Below are 23,972 nucleotides of genomic sequence, written 5' to 3'. Positions count from 1 at the left end.
TGGGGCGCTATTCCTCCCACTGACACCAACGATGGGACACTTTTCCTCCCACTGACACCAACTATGGGATCTATTCCTCCCACTGACACCAACTATGGGGCACTATTCCTCCCACTGACACCAACGATGGGACACTATTCCTCCCACTGACACCAACTATGGGATCTATTCCTCCCACTGACACCAACTATGGGATCTATTCCTCCCACTGACACCAACTATGGGATCTATTCCTCCCACTGACACCAACTATGGGACACTATTCCTCCCACTGACACAAACTATGGGGCACTATTCCTCCCACTGACACCAACTATGGGGCACTATTCCTCCCATTGACACCAACAACGAGACACTATTCCTCCACTGACACCAATGATGGGGCACTATTCCCTCCACTGACACCAATAGCTGGGAACTATTCCTCCCACTGACACCAACTATGGGACACTATTCCTCCCACTGACACCAACGATGGGGCACTATTCCCTCCACTGACACCAACGATGGGACACTATTCCTCCCACTGACACCAACAATGGGGCACTATTCCCTCCACTGACACCAACGATGGGGCACTAGTCCTCTCACTGACACCAACAATGGGGCAATATTCCTCCCACTGGCAGCAACGATGGGGTACTCTTCTTCCACTGACACAAATGATGAGGCATTATTCCTCCCACTGAAACCAACAATACAACACTATTCCCTCCACTGACACCAACAATGGGGCACTATTCCTCCCACTGACACTCACGATGGGGTACTATTTTTCCACTGACACCAATGATGGGGCACTATTCCTCCCACTGACACTAATGATGGGGTACTATTCTTCCACTGACACCAATGATGGGGCACTATTCCTCCCACTGACACCAACAATGGGGCACTATTCCTCCCACTGACACCAACGATGGGGCACTATTTCTCCCACTGACACCAATGATGGGGCACTATTCCTCCCACTGACACCAACGATGGGGCACTATTCCTCCCACTGACACCAACAATGGGGCACTATTCCTCCCACTGACACTAACGATGGGGTACTATTCTTCCACTGACACCAATGATGGTGCACTATTCTTCCCACTGACACCAACGATGGGGCGCTATTCCTCCTACTGACACCAACGATGGGGCGCTATTCCTCCTACTGACACCAACGATGGGGCACTATTCCTCCTACTGACACCAACGATGGGGCAATATTCCTCCCACTGACACTAACGATGGGGTACTATTCTTCCACTTACACCAATGATGGTGCACTATTCTTCCCACTGACATCAACGATGGGGCGCTATTCCTCCCATTGACACCAACAACGAGACACTATTCCTCCACTGACACCAATGATGGGGCACTATTCCCTCCACTGATACCAATAGCTGGGAACTATTCCTCCCACTGACAACAACTATGGGACACTATTCCTCCCACTGACACCAACGATGGGGCACTATTCCCTCCACTGACACCAACGATGGGACACTATTCTTCTCATTGACACAGCCAATGGGGCGCTATTCTTCCTACTGACACCAACAATGGGGCGCTATTCCTCCCACTGACACCAACGATGGGACACTATTCCTCCCACTGACACCAACTATGGGATCTATTCCTCCCACTGACACCAACTATGGGGCACTATTCCTCCCACTGACACCAACTATGGGGCACTATTCCTCCCACTGACACCAATGATGGGACACTATTCCTCCCATTGACACCAACAACGAGACACCATTCCTCCACTGACACCAATGATGGGGCACTATTCCCTCCACTGACACCAATAGCTGGGAACTATTCCTCCCACTGACAACAACTATGGGACACTATTCCTCCCACTGACACCAACGATGGGGCACTATTCCCTCCACTGACACCAACGATGGGACACTATTCTTCTCATTGACACAGCCAATGGGGCGCTATTCTTCCTACTGACACCAACAATGGGGCGCTATTCCTCCCACTGACACCAACGATGGGACACTTTTCCTCCCACTGACACCAACTATGGGATCTATTCCTCCCACTGACACCAACTATGGGGCACTATTCCTCCCACTGACACCAACGATGGGACACTATTCCTCCCACTGACACCAACTATGGGATCTATTCCTCCCACTGACACCAACTATGGGATCTATTCCTCCCACTGACACCAACTATGGGATCTATTCCTCCCACTGACACCAACTATGGGACACTATTCCTCCCACTGACACAAACTATGGGGCACTATTCCTCCCACTGACACCAACTATGGGGCACTATTCCTCCCATTGACACCAACAACGAGACACTATTCCTCCACTGACACCAATGATGGGGCACTATTCCCTCCACTGACACCAATAGCTGGGAACTATTCCTCCCACTGACACCAACTATGGGACACTATTCCTCCCACTGACACCAACGATGGGGCACTATTCCCTCCACTGACACCAACGATGGGACACTATTCCTCCCACTGACACCAACAATGGGGCACTATTCCCTCCACTGACACCAACGATGGGGCACTAGTCCTCTCACTGACACCAACAATGGGGCAATATTCCTCCCACTGGCAGCAACGATGGGGTACTCTTCTTCCACTGACACAAATGATGAGGCATTATTCCTCCCACTGAAACCAACAATACAACACTATTCCCTCCACTGACACCAACAATGGGGCACTATTCCTCCCACTGACACTCACGATGGGGTACTATTTTTCCACTGACACCAATGATGGGGCACTATTCCTCCCACTGACACTAATGATGGGGTACTATTCTTCCACTGACACCAATGATGGGGCACTATTCCTCCCACTGACACCAACAATGGGGCACTATTCCTCCCACTGACACCAACGATGGGGCACTATTTCTCCCACTGACACCAATGATGGGGCACTATTCCTCCCACTGACACCAACGATGGGGCACTATTCCTCCCACTGACACCAACAATGGGGCACTATTCCTCCCACTGACACTAACGATGGGGTACTATTCTTCCACTGACACCAATGATGGTGCACTATTCTTCCCACTGACACCAACGATGGGGCGCTATTCCTCCTACTGACACCAACGATGGGGCGCTATTCCTCCTACTGACACCAACGATGGGGCACTATTCCTCCTACTGACACCAACGATGGGGCAATATTCCTCCCACTGACACTAACGATGGGGTACTATTCTTCCACTTACACCAATGATGGTGCACTATTCTTCCCACTGACATCAACGATGGGGCGCTATTCCTCCTACTGACACCAGTGATGGAGCACTATTCCTCCCCCTAATGCCAAAGATACACAGTTTACTCTCAATGGTGCCAGGACCATTCAACTCCCTCATGGCCACAGTCTGGTCCCCTTAAAATCTGAAGCACAGTAAAGAGGGAGTGGCTCAAAAAAAGTTTTGGGGAGATTTATGTGTTTGAGTGTAACTTTAAGTTTTTTATACTCTAAAAATGTTTTTGTTTCATCACATGGAGACAAACAGTCCCCTATGTTATGCATTTTCTTGCAACAGATTTTTTTTCCCGAGACATCAGGGGGCCTTTTAAAGAGGTTGTAAACCCTTTTTTTTTTTCCTTTTTTCCTTTTTACCCTGAAAGACGAACACATAATGAGCTAGTATGCATCGCATACTAGCTCATTATGAAATACTTACTAGGGATGCACCGAATATTCGGCGGCCGAATATTATTCGGCCGAAAATAGAAAAAATAGCACTTTCGGTGTTCGGCCGAATAAGTCAAAAGGCCGAATAATTTTGTGCCGAACAAATCGTTCTGTGGCCGTAGGCGATATTCATATCGCCGAGGTCACGATATTTACATAGGCAGGGGGAAGGGACTCGGAGGAGGACAGGAGGCCTCACAGACTTCCGTGAAGCCGGGACACTTCAGCGGTGAGCATACATACATTACTCACTCGTGCACTGCAGCCCGCCCCACACATTCAGTGAGTCTTACTCTCCTCCCTAGTTTTTTCAATGGCACATTCAGGAAGCCAATCACGCCGTGATTAGCTGCACAGCGAACCAATCACTCGTGCCTGCACACCTGATTGGTTCCGCTGTGCCGCTACTCACGGCGTGATTGGCTTCCTGAATGTGCCATTGAAAAAACTAGGGAGGAGAGTAAGACTCACTGAATGTGTGGGGCGGGCTGCAGTGCACGAGTGAGTAATGTATGTATGCGGCTGTGCTCCTTTCCAGGCTCCTACTAGTCCACCTCCAGCCTCCTACTACCACCACTATGAAAGACTGTCTGTCACTGTATAATCTGATCGAGTCCACACTGACACTGACTGACTGTCACTGAGTAATTGATGTTACCATATTAACCCTGACCTGCCCAGTGCCCTGTATCTGCAATTAAAATTTACAAGGCTGCCTGCATGCTTCCTGATTTCCATTCCCAGCATCCTTCCCAATCCCTACAGTGTCACTAACATTAACCCTATGGTACAAGGCTGCAGTGTGCACTGAATCCCATTCCCTACAGTAACATTTAGGGAGAGAGAGACATGAGAGGACAAGAGAGAGGACAAAAAATTGGCAAAATAAATGGAAAAAATCTGAAACACCGCGTTTGGTATTCGGCCTTCGGCCAAACATTTCATTATTATTCGGCTTCGGCCCAGAATTTCATTTCGGTGCATCCCTAATACTTACCTTAGAGTGAGCCCCCACCGTGCCGCCCGCTTACCTGTATGACGGGCGACATGTCCAGTCGCCCGTCTTCCGGGATCGCGGCATCCGGCCATCTGATTGGCCGGAGCCGCGGTGATGTCACTCCCGCGCACGCGTGCAGGAGCCGACGGTCACGGCACGGAGTTCTGAAGGAACGGCACTGGATGCATCGAAGGTAAATATCTCCTAAACGGTACATGTTTAGGAGATATTTACAGTACCTATAGGTAAGCCTTATCATAGGCTTACCTATAGGTACAACTTGCCGAGGAGGGTTTACTTCCTCTTTAATGAAACAAATGGAGAGTAGATTGCATTCCTTTAGTTCCTTCCCCTGCCATACTGGTTGAGGAATGTGACACCAGGACCTGGAAGGGATATTTTACACGTCATTTCTGGGTCAGTCGCTGATTTCCATTCCCTCTACCTAGTAGCACCCGTCTTCAGGACCCGGGTCCACCAATGGGTGTACAAACCCCAGGTAACATTGCGGGGGCGCACACATGGAGGGAAGGAGAATCAGGTTGTTAGATTTACACACACTCCTGGTGGATGCAACTGTCAGGAGTGTGTGTAAGACCCCCCCCCCCCCGCCCCCCTCCACCACCATCACTCTACCACATACGATGGTGGCAGTAAAAGATTAAAAAAGAAGTGCAGACAAAACAAAAAGCAGAAAAAAAATCAGAACAAGGAACATAACTTACAGTCAGTAGGATGTGTGCCCTGTACTGATTCCTCTTCTGTCAGTAGAAATCTTCCTGTGACCCATATTTGTCCTCGGCTTCTTTTGTCCCTTCCAGGCAGCAGATACTTCTGAAGGATCAGCTGATCACTTCCAACACGGAGAATTGGCAGCAGCAGGTGGAACTTGATGGACTGGAAAGAGTCGGTGGAGTGGATCTGTCCTACATCAAGGAAGATGACACTGTGGCCTGCGCCTCACTTGTGGTGCTGAGCTACCCCGAGATGGAGGTAATGGTGGTCCTCAGGCATCCACGGGGGGGGGGGGGTCAGAATTTGCCTCGCTGACTGAGAGGTGCCTCGCCTATATGAGAGGTGGAGTAGAGACAGCAGAGACAGAATTAGTTTCCTCGTGGGAGGGAGAAGAAGCCAGATATATACAAAGAAAAGAAAACTTGATTGCTGGGAACTGGCTTTTTTTTCCCCTAAAGAGCTGTCACTTGAAGTGATTGTAAAGGATCACCTTGTAAAACAACCCATTCAGTTTAAAATATAAATGAAAGGCAAACATCTGTGTATGGATATAAAAAAACATTATAAATACCTTTTTTCCCCTTTTGGGGAAAAGTGATTGCATTCTCCTTATTCTCAGCTGCAAAAGAGCTGGGGGAGGAGAAACGACAGCACACTGAGCTTCACAGTGAATGGCTGTGTAGGTAAGGCATGTCAGGGCAAGTCTGATCATTGGAGGAGAGCAGGATGAGTCCCCAGCACAGCTAGAAAACTGACCACTGTGTGCTCCCCTGCTTAGTGTGGTCAGTTTTTAATAGAAAAGCAGAGGGACTGGCAGGAACACCAGGATTTTCCACACAAAGGAAGCAATACAAAGAGAACATTTTCATACAAGTATATTAAGTACATATTAAGTACCTGGTACAGCAGGCACATATCAGGAATATAAAATGCTGGGGTAATAAACTCTTTAAAGTGGGCCTTCATCCATTAACCACTTCAGCTCCAGAAAGTTTTATCCCCTTCATGACCACGCCATTTTATTGGTAGTTAGCACTGCGCTACTTCAACTGGCAATTGCTCGCTCGGTCATGCAGCGCTGTACACAGATTCAATTTATTTAATTTTTTTCACACATATAGAGCTTTCTTTTGGTGGTATTTGATCACCTCTGTGTTTTTTTTTATATTCATTTATTTTTATTCAACTGATGATGGAGGGGGGAACTGAATAACTGCGACACATCACCAGTGACACTAATACAGTGATCAGTGATAATACAATACACTGTCACTGTACTAATGACACAATCAAGGGGTTAAATGTGTGCCTAACAATGTGTAATGTGTTCTGATTTTTACTAAAGAACTTTTTGTTTCTTATCCCTGCTGTGCTTTGCAGGGATAAGAAACAGAGATAGTTCCCTCTTTACAGAGCCCTATGCTGATTGTCAATGTCTGCCCTAAACTCAGAAAAAGGCAGCGACATACCAATACGTCACTTTGCCTGTAAGGGCCGCCCATTCACAGTACATTGCAGGCAGGCGGTCCGCAAGTGGTTAAAACAGCGTTTTCTCTCTTTTTCCTACCCCCCCCCCCCCCCACAATAGAAGAGTGTTTGATCATTTTTGGAAACATTTCAGCCCCTCTACCTGCCTCCTCATCTAGGTGAGAATGGTTTAGGGTCCGCTGCTACCTCCTGGGATGTCTGCGCATGCACAGGCACAATTCTGTTTCCTGCCAGGCATTTGGGACATGTGGCACAAGTGGGTTCTTGTGCATGCATACACATGCCATGGGTCTCTACAAAGTCCCAGAAACAGGAGACCTGTGGCATAACGGTGTACACTAGGATATTTAATTATAGGTGGGACAGAGCAGGACTGGTGGGAGTAGAATAGTGCTGGGGTGAAGTTCCTCTTTAGAGAGTCATTATACATGCTCAATCTAATGTGAAAAAAAAAAAGCCACATCTATGGTTTACTTTTCTCATTCTGGGCTCTGCACTGCCCTAGCAGACGTAAGACTAAACCACAATGCATGATATGTCATCTTGAGGTATGCTCTCTGGAAGAACCATCGTCAATCATTGCTGTTATCCACCCTGTCAGGCAGAAAATAGTGATGATTGACAGCAGCTCCTCCAGAGAGCGTCAGTGTCATTGCCATTGACTGTAGGGCACACTGGGAAAAATGCTTAAGTGGAGTTCCACCCATTTTAGTGACTTTTACCAATGGAAAGTTTTTTTTTTTTTTCTGCTTTATTTATCCTCTTCTCACTTCCGGGTCCGGTCGGCGATTACGTCATTCGGCGATTCGCAGTGTGTGCTGGGATGTATATCAGGCCATGAAATCTCGCATTATTACACAGGGGATGAGCTGTACTGTGTGCTCTGCCCCGCCTCCTCTCAGTGAGCTGTATGTATGTATTGTATTGAGGCCGTGCTCCGCCCCGCCTTGGTTCCTCAATACAATACATACTTACAGCTCACTGAGAGGAGACGGGGCAGAGCACGCAGTGCAGCTCATCTCCTGTGTAATAATGCGAGATTTCATGCCCTGAGATACATCCCAGCACACACTGCGAATTGCCGAATGACGTAATCGCCGACCGGACCCGGAAGTGAGAAGAGGATAAATAAAGCAGAAAATAATGCATTTACTAGCAAAAAAAAAAAAACTTTCCATTGGTAAAAGTCGTTTTAAAGGGGATTACATACATCTATGTAATCCAATTTATTAAAAATGGGTGGAACTCCACTTTAAGTCAGGATGATGTGGCCTGCACCGGCTTGGGGCCACCTACTGTTCAGGCAGTGAAGAACCAAGGATGACCGCCTTGGTCAGACGGTGATGCATGTGATGTAGGCAGCTAGGAGTTTGTCGGACCACATCCCGTCCTTCTCCCATTCCCATACCATCTCATAGAGTTTGTACTTTGCAGATTTCCTCTTCACAATTGTAGTAAAAGACACAGCTGTGCTGGTACCCCCCAGTGTTGACCCCTGCTCTCTCTGCAGGTGATCTATGAAGACTTTCACATGGTAACTCTGGACGCCCCTTACGTTGCTGGCTTCCTGGCCTTCAGAGAGGTGCCATCATTGGTGAAGGTGGTGAAGACTTTGCAGAAGAAGAAGCCAGAGCTGATGCCTCAGGTGAGATCTGTGCTGGATGTTTCGGCTCCACATTCTACTACCATACACTTTACAATCTGCTTTAGATCCACTAATAGCTGTATAGTGCCAGGGCTTATCTGATTGGATACAAATGTATTTAATACCGTTAATAATATAGCACTAACAATTTATGAAGTGCTTTACATATTGTACAATATCATCAATCCCTGCCCTCTAGGAGCTTACAATCTAAGGTTCCTATTTCACATACAGTGGTGAAATTAATAATTTGATCCCCTGCAGATTTTGTAAGTTTGCCCACTTACAAATAAATGAAGGGTCTATACTTTTTTTTATAGGTGTATTTTAAATGATAGAGACAATATCAACCAAAAATCCTGAAAAAAAAAAAACCTAAAACAAATGCTATAAATGAAGTTGCAGTTCAGTGAGTAAAATAAGTATTTGATCCCCAAGCAAAACATGACTTAGTACTTGGCAGAGAAACCCTTGTTGGCAAGCACAGAGGTAAGACGTTTCTTGTAGGTGGTTACCAGGTTTGCACACATCTCAGGAGGGATTTTGGTCCACTCTTCTTTACAGATCTTCTCTAAATCCTTAAGGTTTCTTGGCTGTCTCTTGGCAACTCAAAGTTTCAGCTCCCTTCATAAATTTTCTATAGGATTAAGGTCTGTGCTTCTTCTTGAGCCACTCCTTTGTTGCCTTGGCAGCATGTTTTGGGTCATTGTCATGCTGGAAAACCCATCCATGACCCATCTTTAGTGTCCTAGCTGAGGGAAGAAGGTTCTCATCTCCAGGAGAATCTCCTGTACCATGCCCGCAGCACTGCATCTTCTGTACTATGCCCACAGCCCTGCATCATGCCCACAGCCCTGCATCTCCTACACCATGCCTGCAGCCTTCATCTCCTGCACCAGGCCTGCGCCCCCTGCATCTCCTGCACCATGCCCACAGCCCCTGCATCTCCTGCACCATGTCCACAGTCCCTGCCTCATGCCCACAGCCTCTGCATCTCCTGCACCATTCCTGCAGCCCCTGCATCTCCTGTACCATGCCCGCAGCACTGCATCTTCTGTACTATGCCCACAGCCTTGCATCATGCCTGCAGCTCCTGCATCTCCTGCACCAGGCCCGCGCCCCCTGCATCTCCTGCGCCATGCCCACAGCCCCTGCATCTCCTGCACCATGCCCACAGTCCCTGCCTCATGCCCACAGCCTCTGCATCTCCTGCACCATGCCTGCAGCCCCTGCATCTCCTGTACCATGTCCGCAGCCCCTGCATCTCCCGCACAATGCCCGCAGTCCCTGCATCTCCTGAACCATGCCTGGAGCCCCTGCATCATGCCCGCAGCCTCTGCATATCCTGCACCATGCCCGCAGCCCCTGCATCTCCTGTACCATGCCTGCAGCCCCTGCATCTCCTGCACCATGCCCGCAGCCTCTGCATCTTCCGTACTATGCCCACAGCCCTGCATGTACCATGCCCATAGCCCTGCATATACCATGCCCACAGCCCTGCATCTCCTGCACCATGCCTGCAGCCCCTGCATCTCCTGCACTATGCCCACAGCCTTTGCATCTCCTGCACCATGCCCGCAGAGCCCCTGCATCTCCTGCACCATGCCCGGAGAGCCCCTGCATCTCCTGTGCCATGCCCGCAGCCCCTGCATCTCTTGCACCATGCCGGCAGTCTCTGCATCTTCTGTACTATGCCCGCAGCACTGCCTCTCCTGTACCATGCCCACAGCCCTGCATGTACCATGCCCTCAGCCCTGCATCTCTTACACCATGCCTGCAGCCCCTGCATCTCCTGAACCATTCCCGCAGCTCCTGCATCTCCTGCACCATGCCAGCAGCCCCTGCATCATGCCCGCAGCCTCTGCATCACCTGCACCCTGCCTGCAGCCCTTGCATCTCCTGCACCTTGCCCACAGCCCCTGCATAATGCCCGCAGCTTCTGCATCGCCTGCACCCTGCCTGCAGCCCTGACTCTGGCCACCCTGTGATTTCCTTTTCTCAACGTGGCATGTGGGATTGTCATCCTGATTAGCCTTATTTGGAGTCACTAATTTAGTTCATTTATCACTTATGAATGTGGTTTAATCATTTCACCAATTATTGATTGTTTATTTAAGAGCTACACTGTTTGTATGTTGAACAACCATGTTATACTTACCTGCTTGGTGCAGTGGTTTTGCACAGAGCAGCCCAGATCCTATTCCCCTCATGGCTCCTCCCCCTTGACCAATGCCCCCAATAGCAAGCCACTTGCTATGGGGTATAGCTTCACAACTCTGAATAAAATGAGAATCACAATTTCTTTGCTTAGAATAAAGATCACGATTCTCTCACAATTCTGAAGAACTTTTTTATTTTAAAGATTTACAACTCCTGAATATTAGGTTATCAAACAAGTTGGCAATAAAATAAGACATAATACTCTTTGCTTTATTGAAATCTAAAGAAATGTAATGAAAAAGAGTGTAATATGTAAAGAATAAAAAAATTACCATTAAGTTATATTATGGTCTTTTTTTTTTTAGTACTCACCGATACCAGTTACTGATACCTCCTGCAACTGTTTTGTTTACACTTCAGCTGTCAGCAATAGTACAAAGCATTAAAAAGTTATTTTACAAATGAAAAAAAATTTTTTTTTTAAATTTGCACTTTTTTCAATGTGAGACGTGTAAAAATACTAATGAACAAAGCAAACAAAAAATTTTTTTAAATTATTAATAGTTTATAAAATAGAAGTAAATAAAAAAAAAAACAGGAAAATAATAATTATATAGAGGAGAATAAGGAATTAATAAAACTGATTAGAGTAAATTAAGGGTTAATAAGGGTTGAACAGAGGAACAATTTAATAAAAAACCCCCAAAAAATATATATATATATTTTTTTTACTTGACAAGGTTGCTTTAAACTGACTCACTTTTGTTGCCAGCGGTTTAGACATTATTGGCTGTGTGTTGAGTTATTTTGCGAGGACAGCAAATTTACACTGTTATACAGGCTGTACACTCACTACTTTACATTGTAGCAAAGTGTCATTTCTTCAGTGTTGTCACATGAAAAGATAGAATAAAATATGTACAAAAATGTGAGGGGTGTACTCACTTTTGTGAGATACCGTAGGTCCATATATATTTGGACACAGGCACAATTTTAGATTTTTCAGGTATTTACCAAAACATATTCAAGCTATAGTTTTATAATGGATATGGGCTGAAAGTGCACACACTCAGGTTTATTTGGGGCTATGTACATCCAAATCGGAGGAAGGACTTAGGAATCACAGCTCTTAAGAATAGCCATCCCTCCTTTTTCAAGGGACCAAAAGTAATTGGACAGTTGAATCAAAAGCTGATTTATGGCCAGGTGTGGGCTACTCCTTCATTATTTTTCTATCAATTAGGCAGGTAAGGTCTGGAGTTTATTCTGAATGTGGTATTTGCATTTGGAATCCATTGCTCCGAAACAACATCATGCATTCAAAGGAGCTGTCCATGCAAGTGAAACAGGCCATTGTAAGGCTTCAAAAACTAAACAAACCCATTAAAGAGAAAGCAGCAACATTAGGACTGGCCAAATTAACAGTTTGGTACATTCTGAGGAAAGAAGAACGCACTGGGGAGCTCAGCAATATCTGCTTGTAGATCTGATTTAATTAGAACATCTATTTCCATGTATACATTCTATGTATTAAGATAAAAAAACCTTCTGGGTGTAGCAGCCTCCCCAGCACCCCCTAATACTTACCTGAGCCCCATCTCTGTCTACGAGTCTCTCAGCTGTCCGTGACTCCCTCTCCTGATTGGCTGAGACACAGCCGCGGTACCATTAGCTCCCGCGGCTGTCAGTAAAAGTCAGTTAGCCAATCAGGAGACAGAGGGGGCAGACCCAAACGGCAGCTCTGTGTGTCCATTCAGACAAGGGTGCCCCCATAGCAAGATGTTTGCTGTGGGGGCATTCAACAGAAGCAAGGGGCTAGGAGCAGCAACGAGGAACCTGAGAAGAGGAGTATCGGAGCTCCCGTGTGCAAAAACCAACTGCACAAAAGTCAGCAGCTCCAAAGACTTTAGTGGCTGACTTTTAATATTATACATATGTAGTTCATGTGGAGTGGTCCCTAGCGTGCCACATCCCGGGTACAGAATCAAAAACAAAAGGGTTCCCCTGTGGGTGGGACTTTAAAGGCACTGATATTTCAGAAATTACACATAGGTAAGAATACAAAAATGTAGCTTTATTGAAATTGTTTATACAAAATATATAAAAGATAAAAGCAGAGGCAAGCAAAATTATACATCACATTACAGGGTTGAACATCCACCATAGGACCCCCATGTAAACACCCGACGCGTTTCGGAGAAACACTCCTTCTTCAGGGGTGCCTTGGGAGGGTGGTCTGTAAACAATCAGTGTAAATGTACATATTATACATATTGCAAAGTCAATCTGGCAAGAAAAAATAATCAAGTCAAAAAAAAGTGCACTTACATGTTTCACTGTAATGGTTAAAGAAAGAGTGCCTGCCTGCAAGGCTAAAAACAGAACATCGACAATGCCAGCGTGGGTCTATGGTAAGCCGATTAAATTCGATGGAGTTGGCTTCATACAGAAGGAGAATTTTTTGATTTGTAGAATTGAAGTTAAATCAAGGTTGCTTGCTACCAGACAACTGTGTGGGTCTGGGTGGGGACAGCTGAAATCCCAAAAAGAGGCAATCCTGCTGGGCAAAAAGCCAAAGTAAAAAAGAAAAAAAGAAAAGGAGTATATGGTAAATAGTGTGTCATATGAACAAGTCAGGGGACACACAAGACACCTAGGGGTTAATCTCACCAGAGAGCTACTACCCATATAGGAGCTACAGGCTCTCTGAGGTGAGGGAATCATCCTGGAGGCTCCAATGCTCATAGATATATAGCCAAATAGAATAATTATTGAGTAATTTAATAAAGAGAGGGGGGGGGGTTGGTTCTTTTTTCTCTAAGTGAACATTACAACTACTTAAGAGCAGAGGAGCCAACAAGAATGGAGATCCCAAAAACAACAATCAAAAAGGGTAAAATATGTCTAAGAAATATAGAAATACCTTTTCTCCACGCTCCACGCAACATCTATCCTGCTATTGCATTCATTTTGCCAAGATTGGATTTGAAAAGGTATTTCTATATTTCTTAGACATATTTTACCCTTTTTGATTGTTGTTTTTGGGATCTCCATTCTTGTTGGCTCCTCTGCTCTTAAGTAGTTGTAATGTTCACTTAGAGAAAAAAGAACCAACCCCCCCCCCTCTCTTTATTAAATTACTCAATAATTATTCTATTTGGCTATATATCTATGAGCATTGGAGCCTCCAGGATGATTCCCTCACCTCAGAGAGCCTGTAGCTCCTATATGGGTAGTAGCTCTCTGGTGAGATTAACCCCTAGGTGTCTTGTGTGTCCCCTGACTTGTTCATATGACACACTATTTACCATATACTCCTTTTCTTTTTTTCTTTTTTACTTTGGCTTTTTGCCCAGCAGGATTGCCTCTTTTTGGGATTTCAGCTGTCCCCACCCAGACCCACACAGTTGTCTGGTAGCAAGCAACCTTGATTTAACTTCAATTCTACAAATCAAAAAATTCTCCTTCTGTATGAAGCCAACTCCATCGAATTTAATCGGCTTACCATAGACCCACGCTGGCATTGTCGATGTTCTGTTTTTAGCCTTGCAGGCAGGCACTCTTTCTTTAACCATTACAGTGAAACATGTAAGTGCACTTTTTTTTGACTTGATTATTTTTTCTTGCCAGATTGACTTTGCAATATGTATAATATGTACATTTACACTGATTGTTTACAGACCACCCTCCCAAGGCACCCCTGAAGAAGGAGTGTTTCTCCGAAACGCGTCGGGTGTTTACATGGGGGTCCTATGGTGGATTTTCAACCCTGTAATGTGATGTATAATTTTGCTTGCCTCTGCTTTTATCTTTTATATATTTTGTATAAACAATTTCAATAAAGCTACATTTTTGTATTCTTACCTATGTGTAATTTCTGAAATATCAGTGCCTTTAAAGTCCCACCCACAGGGGAACCCTTTTGTTTTTGACTTTTAATATTAGGACACTTACCTGTCCACGAATCCAGCGGTGTCTTCACCCCGGCTAATTTTTTACAGACTTGTATAAAGTATTCAAAATTTCTACTTGAGTAAAAGTACAAGTGCTCGATCAAAAAGTGACTTGAGTAGAAGTGGAAGTGCTCGCAGAAAAAGTTACTTAAGTAGAAGTACTAAAGTATTCAACATTTTTTTTACTTAAGTATTGCAAGTAGTTTTTTCAAAAAATTTGCTACTTAAGTACTAAAAGTAAAAAGTACCAGTAGTTTTGAAAAAAAAATTCTACTCAAGTACTGAAAGTAGAAGTAGAAGTACTGTGTTATGTAGTTATTAAAGAAAGAAGTCAAAAGTTTGAACATCATATTGTTTTTTATTATTTCAAATGATTTATTCAAATGATTAACCTAAAGGACAATCACAATTCCTTAGGCTCCGTTCACATGTAGGCGTTTTGGGGCGTTTTTGGGGCGTTTTTCTGCTCTAGGATCAGCTCTCAAAACGCCCAACAAGACAAATCCTATTCATTTCAATGGCCCCTGTTCACATCTGAGCGTTTTGAAGCTGTATACAAAACGCCCAACGCTCAAAAAAGTACATGAGCTTCTTTTTGGGCAGATTACAGGCGTTTTCCATTGATCTCTATTCAATCTAAAAACGCCTGCACAAAAATCGCGGTAAAAATCGCGGTAAAATCGCGGTAAAAGACGCCGCAAAAATCGCGGTAAAATCGCGGTAAAAAACACGCGAAAAACGCTACGCTCAGGTGTGAATGTAGCCTAAGGCTGTAACTTTTTATAAACAAAAAACAGATAAAGTATGTCCCTCCCTTCCCCTTTTAAAGCCAGGGGTGGTCTCCTTCTTGAGCTTCCTCACTCTCACAGCCAGGCAGATCACTTGAAGTTAAAGGGCCAGGGGTGGAAGGTGGTGTTTTTGGTTCGTCCATCTTTTCAGCTGATCAAAAGGCAGAACAGGAGCATGCGCAGTCTTCTTAATCGCGGTTTGATTTGATTTGCTCAATTGATGATGATGTGCCAGGCCAGCTTCATCAAACCTACAACGCTTAAAGTGAAAAATGCATCAAAAACTACTAACAAAGTGGCTGTGCTAAAAATGCTAATAAAGTGCCTGCAATTATATAAATATATTCTTCTTGTATTCAAAATCATCACCCACAGTATCAAAAATAAAGTGACATGTCTGTGCTAAATGCAGTGCAAATTATTCCCACAATGTAAATTTAATTCATATAAAATATATATGACAATACCACAATAAAATAAGTTGTGATTGTGAATAAGTTAGGTGCAAGTTTAAGTGTGTAAACTAAACTTTATAACGAAAAGTCCATAACTGAATTCCAGTGTGCAATCTAAGAAGTGCTGTCACTTGCTGTCAGATGCTTCCACCTTTCTTCTGTGATCTGCTCAAGTAAAGTGGTGGACTGGATAGCCTCTCTCTCTGCCTCTCACCTTAGTAGTAGCACTGGCACTGCACTGGTTCAAAAAGCTGTCTATATTATTTTCATTATAAGAACTTGTCAGAACATGCTTCCACCACCTGTCCTTCACACTAGTAGTGCTCATTTGCTTTGCTCAAGTCAAGTGCCACTACCAGTGGCCACTGCAGTGCAGGCATAGCCGCACAGGCAAAGGGAGGCCGCAGGAAGCACAGGCACCACTGCAACACAACACTTATGGTCCATGGACCATGGATGGTCGGATAATCATCATAGCCGTCAGTCTCACTCTTCTTGGTTCAAAAAAGCCACCCATGACCCATGTGTATATAATATATTAATATTTTATATTGATTATTTGATTCTCAAATGGCACATTTGCCATGGCAAGGATTAGGCCCTCTCCATGGTCCACCTCACTCACCTCATAGAGAAGAAGATGAGATAACGAAGAAAATGCTCCAAGTCCTGCTCCCGAGTCCCGCCGCCCATGTCACAACTCCTCTCAGTAAGGGCCCTAAGGGGTGGAGTCTGAGTGACACACAACACGTCTAGAGGCAGAGACCTTGAGCGGGAAGACGGCAGCACGGCTCCTCCAGTGCGGTCTTAACTTGATGATCATGACAGTGATTCCGCGGGCCGTGGCGCGAGCGAGGCTGTGGGATTGATTGAATTGAGTTGTGCTGCCTACTGCTACACGCTACCTACTACTAAATTGTGAGTCAGTATATTTTATTTCATTTTTATATATAAAAGCGCTATTGTTGAGCACTACCAGCCACTAGATCTCCTGGCTGTCACTTTGTCACATGTTGGGGAATCACATCGGCTCAGCTCCAGAAGTGGCGGGTGTCCCCGTCATCCTGCCAGGGCCGCCAAGAAGTTCATCACCTAATCTTAAATTATTAATATCTTATGAGGAGAGGACCTATGGGATTGAGAATTTTTAATAATTAAATATATATGGCTTTTTGAACCAGTGCAGTCAGTGCCACCCAGACGCTATCCACCAGTGCCACCACCATTAAGTGTGTTGGTCGGTCACTCGAGCACTGAAGGAGGTGGAAGCATCTGACAAGTGAAGTGACACTTTAGATTTGCACACTGGAATTCATTTATGGACTTTTCGTTATAGATAGGTTTACACACTTCAACTTGTTGCACGCACCTGACCTAACTTATTTCATAACTTATTTTATTGTGATTTATTGTCATATTTTATATGAATTGAATTTACTGTTACATTGTGGGAATAATTATTTTCACTGCATTTAGGCTTTAGCACATTCATGTCACTTTATTTTTGATACTGTGTGGAGTGTGGGCAGGGCCCTGGGGGCAACTATGATATTATATCGATTGCACAGGCACTTTATTCGCACAGCCAAGTTGTGTTTGTTAGTAGTTTCTTGATGCACTTTAAGCGCTGTAGCACAATTTATTTGTTTGTTTCATATTTTCTTTTTATTGGAAATATTTGGTATAGCAGCTTTTATTATACACAGCCTTTATTTTAGTATGCGCTGATTTACAAATTACATTATACACATTTTTTTGAGCTTTATGTAACCTGCCATCTACTGTTCTGGCAGTGGTAATTTTTTTAAAAGTAACGAGTAACTATGCAGCACAAAAAAAAAATACTTGAGTAGAAGTATCGAAATCATCGAAAAAATGTAGTGAAGTAAAAGTAGAAGTAGGAGAAAAAAATTCTACTCTAGGAAAGTACAGATACCGCATTTCGGTACTTAAGTACAGTACTTAAGTAGTTCTACTATACATCTCTGATTTTTTAATCGGCTCTCGAATGCTGCTGCAGCCATTTTGGCTAAGGGAAGCCAGCAGTGAAGACTTGCGGCTTCAAAGCCGGTTTCCTACTGAACATGCACAAAATGCGCTGAGCTCTGTGAATGGCCAAGCGGCGGGGGAAGGAGAAGGGGGGCCGAACTTCCGGAGGTGTTAGATGTGGCAGTGAAAGGCAAACAAGTGAGCTTTCCCTTTTTGGGTGGAGCTCCACTTTAACCATTCATGATGGCCCTAGAATTGTTGCTCTCTAACAGATACTTTATGTGTGTTGTTTTGTTGTTGTAATTTATGTTTTGACATTTGCTTGCCCTAAGCTGCACGTTTGAATTGGGGTGTGGGCAAGGGTATTAGGGGTGAATTTTTATTTTATATACATAAATATTTTATTTTTTCCTCCACTTTTTTATTTCTTTTTTTCTTTATTTAACATTTTTGCTATTACAAAGGGGGGTAACAAACCCCCTGTGTCCCCCTTTGGCTCATAAGTGGGCAACCACTGCCCTATGTAATAGCATTGGGCAGATGACAGGTCCTCTTTCTGGAGACATTGGGAGTCTTTTATACCCCAAAATGCCTTTCCTGCCCTCCACTGCAGCTAATCAAGCTGTGTCCCATTGTGGAGATTTACATTTACTCCCTGTCCCATAGCCAAAACAGGAAATGAGAGGAAAATCTTCCAAAGTGAGGGAATCCCTGGTTGTCACCAGAACTAGTGTCCCCTTTGGAAGATTTCTCCTCCATTCCTGTTCGTTTTTTTTTTTTTACTTTCACACTTAGCGATCTCTAAATTAGTGTCCCTAGCTCTTAGTTAGTGATTCAGAAAGTATTAAAGGAGAAGTGAAGGAAAACGATAAATACAGATGCTGTACTTACCTACCTGCTGCCGCATCGGTCTAAGCCCTAGAACAGAGCGATCACATGACTGCTGATTGCTCAGTTCTTGGGTGACCCTCTAGCGCTCACTGCAGTGCCAGGCTGTGGAGGGGGTGGGAACGGCTGACTCAGGCTCTCAGTGGTGCGCTGAGCCAGTTACTGGCCAGGAATCTAGGTGGATCGTGACTTTATTGTTGGGATCCTCTCAGAGTCTGGAGAGGCTCTGTGATGTCAGCCGACAGGCTAATTCTGGGTCACAGGAGTGCAAAAGTAAATGCACTCCCGTGACCCACATGAGAAGTATGACCAAGCAAGCTTTGGCCTCATTTATGCACAAGTCACGCAGCTAGCATTTTCATAGGAAGAGGTCCTGGGTACGCCTCTTTGTGTCCTGCTGTTCATTGTCAGCGGGACAGAAGGTGATGAGAAATTGAGAATGTGGGATATGTTACTAGGGGAAATCATCCATTGTCAGGCAGCTAGCATTTCCAAAAGAAGAGGTCAGCAGTCACAATCAAATGCAGGTCAGATGGAGATCAGATGCAGGTCAAATGTCAATGACCTATCAATGAATCTCACTTTCTTTTCATCATAATGACTTCATCCAGAAAGTCAGTGCCTGGCCCCGCCCTTCCTGACTGCAGTCCAGGAATGTGATGGCCGACGTCACAGACCATCATGGAACCTTATTAGGCAAGAGTGGGCTGGCCAACATGGCGACTTCCTTGCTGAAGTCAGTATTTGCTTTAGCAGAACCCCTGGGGTAGTTGTGGGGAAAATTAACAGCTGTGTGCCGGTTTCAAATTTTTATAATATAGAAAAAATTCTTCTTATGTCTCATAAAGTGAATATCTAACAAAGGTGGTTTTTATTTTTCAGGTGCTGCTTGTGGATGGTAATGGCATCCTCCACCATCGGGGTAAGTCTTCACAATTTGATATTCTTGCATGATTTTTTTGAGTACGGTACAATGGATTGTCTCTGCACTTTGTGTTGTATACAGTATAGTCACTCCTTCTTGGGCACTGAAAATTAACCACCTGAGTATTTTGAACATAAGAGATATGTCCTAAAAAAGTTCAGTAAAGTTTTTAGGATGCATCTCTTACGTCCTGATTCTCCTCCCCGGCTACAACTCCCCCTGCCACTATTACTAGCTGTTAACATGACAATCATTATCTGCTGTTAAAATGCAGCTCCTCTTGTATGAAATTACACTTGTAGATAGTCTACTAATGTCAGTGCGTAAATACAATGTAACAAAGTATTTTTTGTAAAATTTTTAATTTCTTTTGTATGCAGATTATAGGTGTGACCTTTTATAACATCATTGAAAGAAGCCTTAGGGTCCTTTCACACGAACGATCCAATCAGATCTGCCTGTCAGTTTTTTAGGCTGATCTGATCGGATCCTCCATGCATCCCTATGGGGCAGCGGATGTCAGCGGTGACATGTCCGCTGACACCTGATGCCATCCGCATCTGATCCTGTCCATGAAATCCGGATGGATTAAAACCCTATTTTCTATCCGTCCAGGGGATCGGATCGGATGAGAGCGGACAGGCGGTCCGCTCTCATCCGATTCCCCCATAGAGAGAAGCGGGGCTCTGACACCTCCCTCTCCGCACACAGAGCGGGGAGGGAGGTGTCACCTGCCTGCTCAGCAGGGATCAGCGGATTGATCCCCCGCTGAGCAGCACAGAGTCAGCTGATGGAGCGGACCGTGTGAAAGGAGCCTTACCCTGTTTATTTAGAAAATTAAAAAGATTAAACATTTATTAAAGTGTTACTAAACCCAGGACACTGCATTCACTATATCTGATCTCCCACAGTACACAAAACATGGAAATGCAATCATTTTAGTAAATATAAATTGCTAAACACCTTTTCTCATCAGCAGTATATAGTAGTCTTGTGACTTGTATCAGTTCATAGTAAAGCTTGTGGGAGGAGTTTTCATTCTCCCCTGATCCTCTGTCTGGACAGTGCTGATTGGCCCTGTGCAGATCACATGCACTCCCAAGAAAAAAAAAACTCTTCAGCAACACACACTAAGCCGAGCATGTGCAGCCTGTCCCCTGGCTCTGTAAATATCAGGTTATTTTTTTTGAGACAGTGGAATAAGAGGAGGATCAGAGAGACAGGATCAAACTGCCTTTATACACAATACAAAGGAATAACCCCTTAGGTTCCACAGTGAGTATAACAAGCATGCTTTACTGCATATACAGACTGATTTTACTGTTGTGGGTTTAGTAACACTTTAATTTTTGAAGCATTCCTTTTTAACCACTTTACCACCGGAGGATTTTGCTGTCTTACGTCCAGGCCACTTTTTGCGATTCGGCACTGTGCGACTTTAACTGACAATTGCGCGGTCATGCAATGCCGTACCCAAACGAAATGTGCATCCTTTTTTTCCCACAAATAGAGCTTTCTTTTGGTGGTATTTGATCACCTGTGCGATTTTTACTTTTTGCGCTATAAACAAAAAAAGAGCGATAATTTTGAAAAAATAACAATATTTTTCAAATTTTTTTATATGAAATTCCCCCCCAAAAAAATTTAAAAATCTAAATTTTTTATCATTTTAGGCCAATTTGTTTTCTGCTACATATTTTTGGTAAAAAAAATTGCAATAAGCGTATTTTGATTGGTTTGTGCAAAAGTTATTGCGTTTACTAACTAAGGGAAAGATTTCTGTAATTTTTGGTGTTTTTTTTAAACGAGTAATGGCGGCGATCTGCGATTTTTTTTGCGGGACTGCGACATTGCGGCGGACAGATCGGACCCTTGACTGACATTTTTGACACTTTTGGGGGTACCAGTGACATTACTACAGTAATCCGTGCTATACATATGCACTGTTACTGTAAAAATAACACTGACAGGGAAGGGGTTAATTTTTATTGGAGAGGGAGGGGTCAATATATGCCTGGTGTGGGGGGAGGTGACTGAGTGACACAGGGACAGATCGCAGGTTCAGCTATGCTGAACCCTGCAATCTGACCCTGCCTGTCACTTAGGAGATCCGCCCGCTTGTGTTTACACAAGCAGGCGGATCTCCACACTCGATTCCCCGACGATCAGGGAAGAGCGGCGGTGATCACTGCCGCTCCTCCCCTGGCCCGACTCCCGCTGTGACTGAATACAGAGAGAGAGGGGAATGTCTTTCGACATAGGTCTACGTCGTCAGACGTTATCGAGCCACTTTGCCGCAGTAGAAGCTCAGTGAGCAGCGGTAAAGTGGTTAACCCTTAGATAGCTCTAATCAACTTTCATTAATGCCTTTCTTCCATTTTACCTTTAGGTTTTATTTTCTGCTGTTTTTTTTTTTTTTTTACCCTTGATATGTTTGCTGTACATTCATTACTGTTACCATTTTTTGAAAAAAAAATGTGCAAAATTAAAAAATGCTTCTTTTCATTTGCAAATGCCTTTGGCAATAAAATAAAAACTAGCAAAAGTCCAGTGCTACTTCTCGAAATAGTGGCTCAGTACTCTTCGGATCCTCCAGCACTCCACCAATGAAAATAATGCACTCATGAGACCACCGCTCTTCAAATATTGGCTAAAAAATAATATAAAAAGACGCTTTACCATTTAAAAGCTACAAATTTTAGTTAAAATATCATAAATCACTCAAATTTTATAGTGCACTAAAATCTGTGCACATAGATATATAATTTGCCAGGGTAACATCACATTGCCTACTTAACCGCTTCCATACAGAGCAGTTAGACCCCCTTCCTGCCCAGACCAATTTTCAGCTTTCAGCACTCTCACACTTTGAATGACAATTGCTCAGTCATGCTACACTGTAACCAAACAACATTTTTATCATTTTTTTCACACAAATAGAGCTTTCTTTTGGTGGTATTTGATCACAACTGGGTTTTTTTTTTTCTTCGTGATATAAGCAAAAAAAGAGCAAAAATTTTGCAAAAAAAACACTTTTTTTTAGTTTCTATTATAAAATTTTGCAAAAAATTAATTTTTCTTCATACATTTGGGCCAAAATTTATACTGCTACATATCTCTGGTAAAATTTACCCAAATTAGTGTATATTATTTAGTCTGTGTGAAAGTTATTGAGTCTAGAAGCTATGGTACCAATTACTGAAAATTGATCACACCAGATGTACTGATGGCCTATCTCCTTTCTTGAGGCCCTGAAATGTCAGGACAGTACAAATACCCCCCAAATGACCCCTTTTTGTAAAGTAGACAGGCCAAGGTATTTAGTAAGAGGCATGGTGAGTTTTTTGAAGTTATAATTTTTTCCCACAATTCTTGGGAAAATGAAGAAAAATTTTTTTTTTCTTTTTTTTCCCAAAACGTTGTCAATTTATAAGCTATTTCTAACACATAGCATGTACACAGAAAAAATGACACCCCAAAATTCATTCTGCTACTCCTTCTGAGTATGGTGATACCACATGTGTGAGACTTTTACACAGCCTGGCCACAAAAAGGGACTCCACGTCCAAGTAGCACCATAAGGCGTTTTAGGAGCATAAATACACATAAAACTTTCTTACTACCTATCACACTTTTCAAGGCCCTAGAGCACCAATACAATGGAAAAGTCCACAAAATGACCCCATTTTGGAAAGCAAACACTCCAACGTATATTCTATGAGGCATTATGGGTCCTTTGAACATGTCATTTTTTTCCACAAGTTTTTGGAAAATGTGGGGAAAAAATAAAAACTTTTTTTTTTTACACAAAGTTGTCAATTTATAGGATATTCCTAACACATAGCATGTACATAGCAAAAATGACACCCCAAAATACATTCTGCCACGCCTCCTGAGTATGGCAATAACACATGTGTGAGACTTTTTCACAGCCTAGCCATATAGAGGGGCCCAACATCCAAGGCGCACCATCATGCATCCTAGCCACTTGCCTAGGCCTATTTTTGACATTTGGTGTTTACAAGCTAAAATCAGTTGTTTTTGCTAGAAAACTACTTAGAACCCCAAAACATTATATATATTTTTTTAGCAGAGACCCTAGAGAATAAAATGGAGATTATTGCAATATTTTTTATCACACCGTATTTGCGCAGCGGTCTTCCAAACGCAATTTTTTGGGAAAAAATTTACTTTTTTGATTTAAAAAATAAGAAACCAGTAAAGTTATCCCAATTGT

General features: G+C 43.8%; 1 protein-coding gene across 3 annotated transcripts in view; it reads left to right on the top strand.

Moving 5' to 3' along the window:
* ENDOV (endonuclease V) overlaps positions 1-23,972 on the top strand; it is a 47,554-nt gene that overhangs the window by 4,516 nt on the left and 19,066 nt on the right. For all 3 annotated transcript variants that reach the window (XM_082249915.1, XM_082249913.1, XM_082249914.1), the window contains exons 2-4: positions 5,531-5,702; positions 8,443-8,577; positions 19,693-19,732. In XM_082249915.1, the coding sequence (XP_082106041.1) occupies positions 5,531-5,702; positions 8,443-8,577; positions 19,693-19,732 (347 nt within the window). The remainder of the gene's footprint in view (positions 1-5,530; positions 5,703-8,442; positions 8,578-19,692; positions 19,733-23,972) is intronic.

The sequence above is a fragment of the Pelophylax lessonae genome (genome assembly GCF_965119305.1).
Source record: "Pelophylax lessonae genome assembly, chromosome: 3".
Classification (NCBI taxonomy): Eukaryota; Metazoa; Chordata; class Amphibia; order Anura; family Ranidae; genus Pelophylax; species Pelophylax lessonae.
This window is presented reverse-complemented; position numbering and strand designations above follow the sequence as displayed.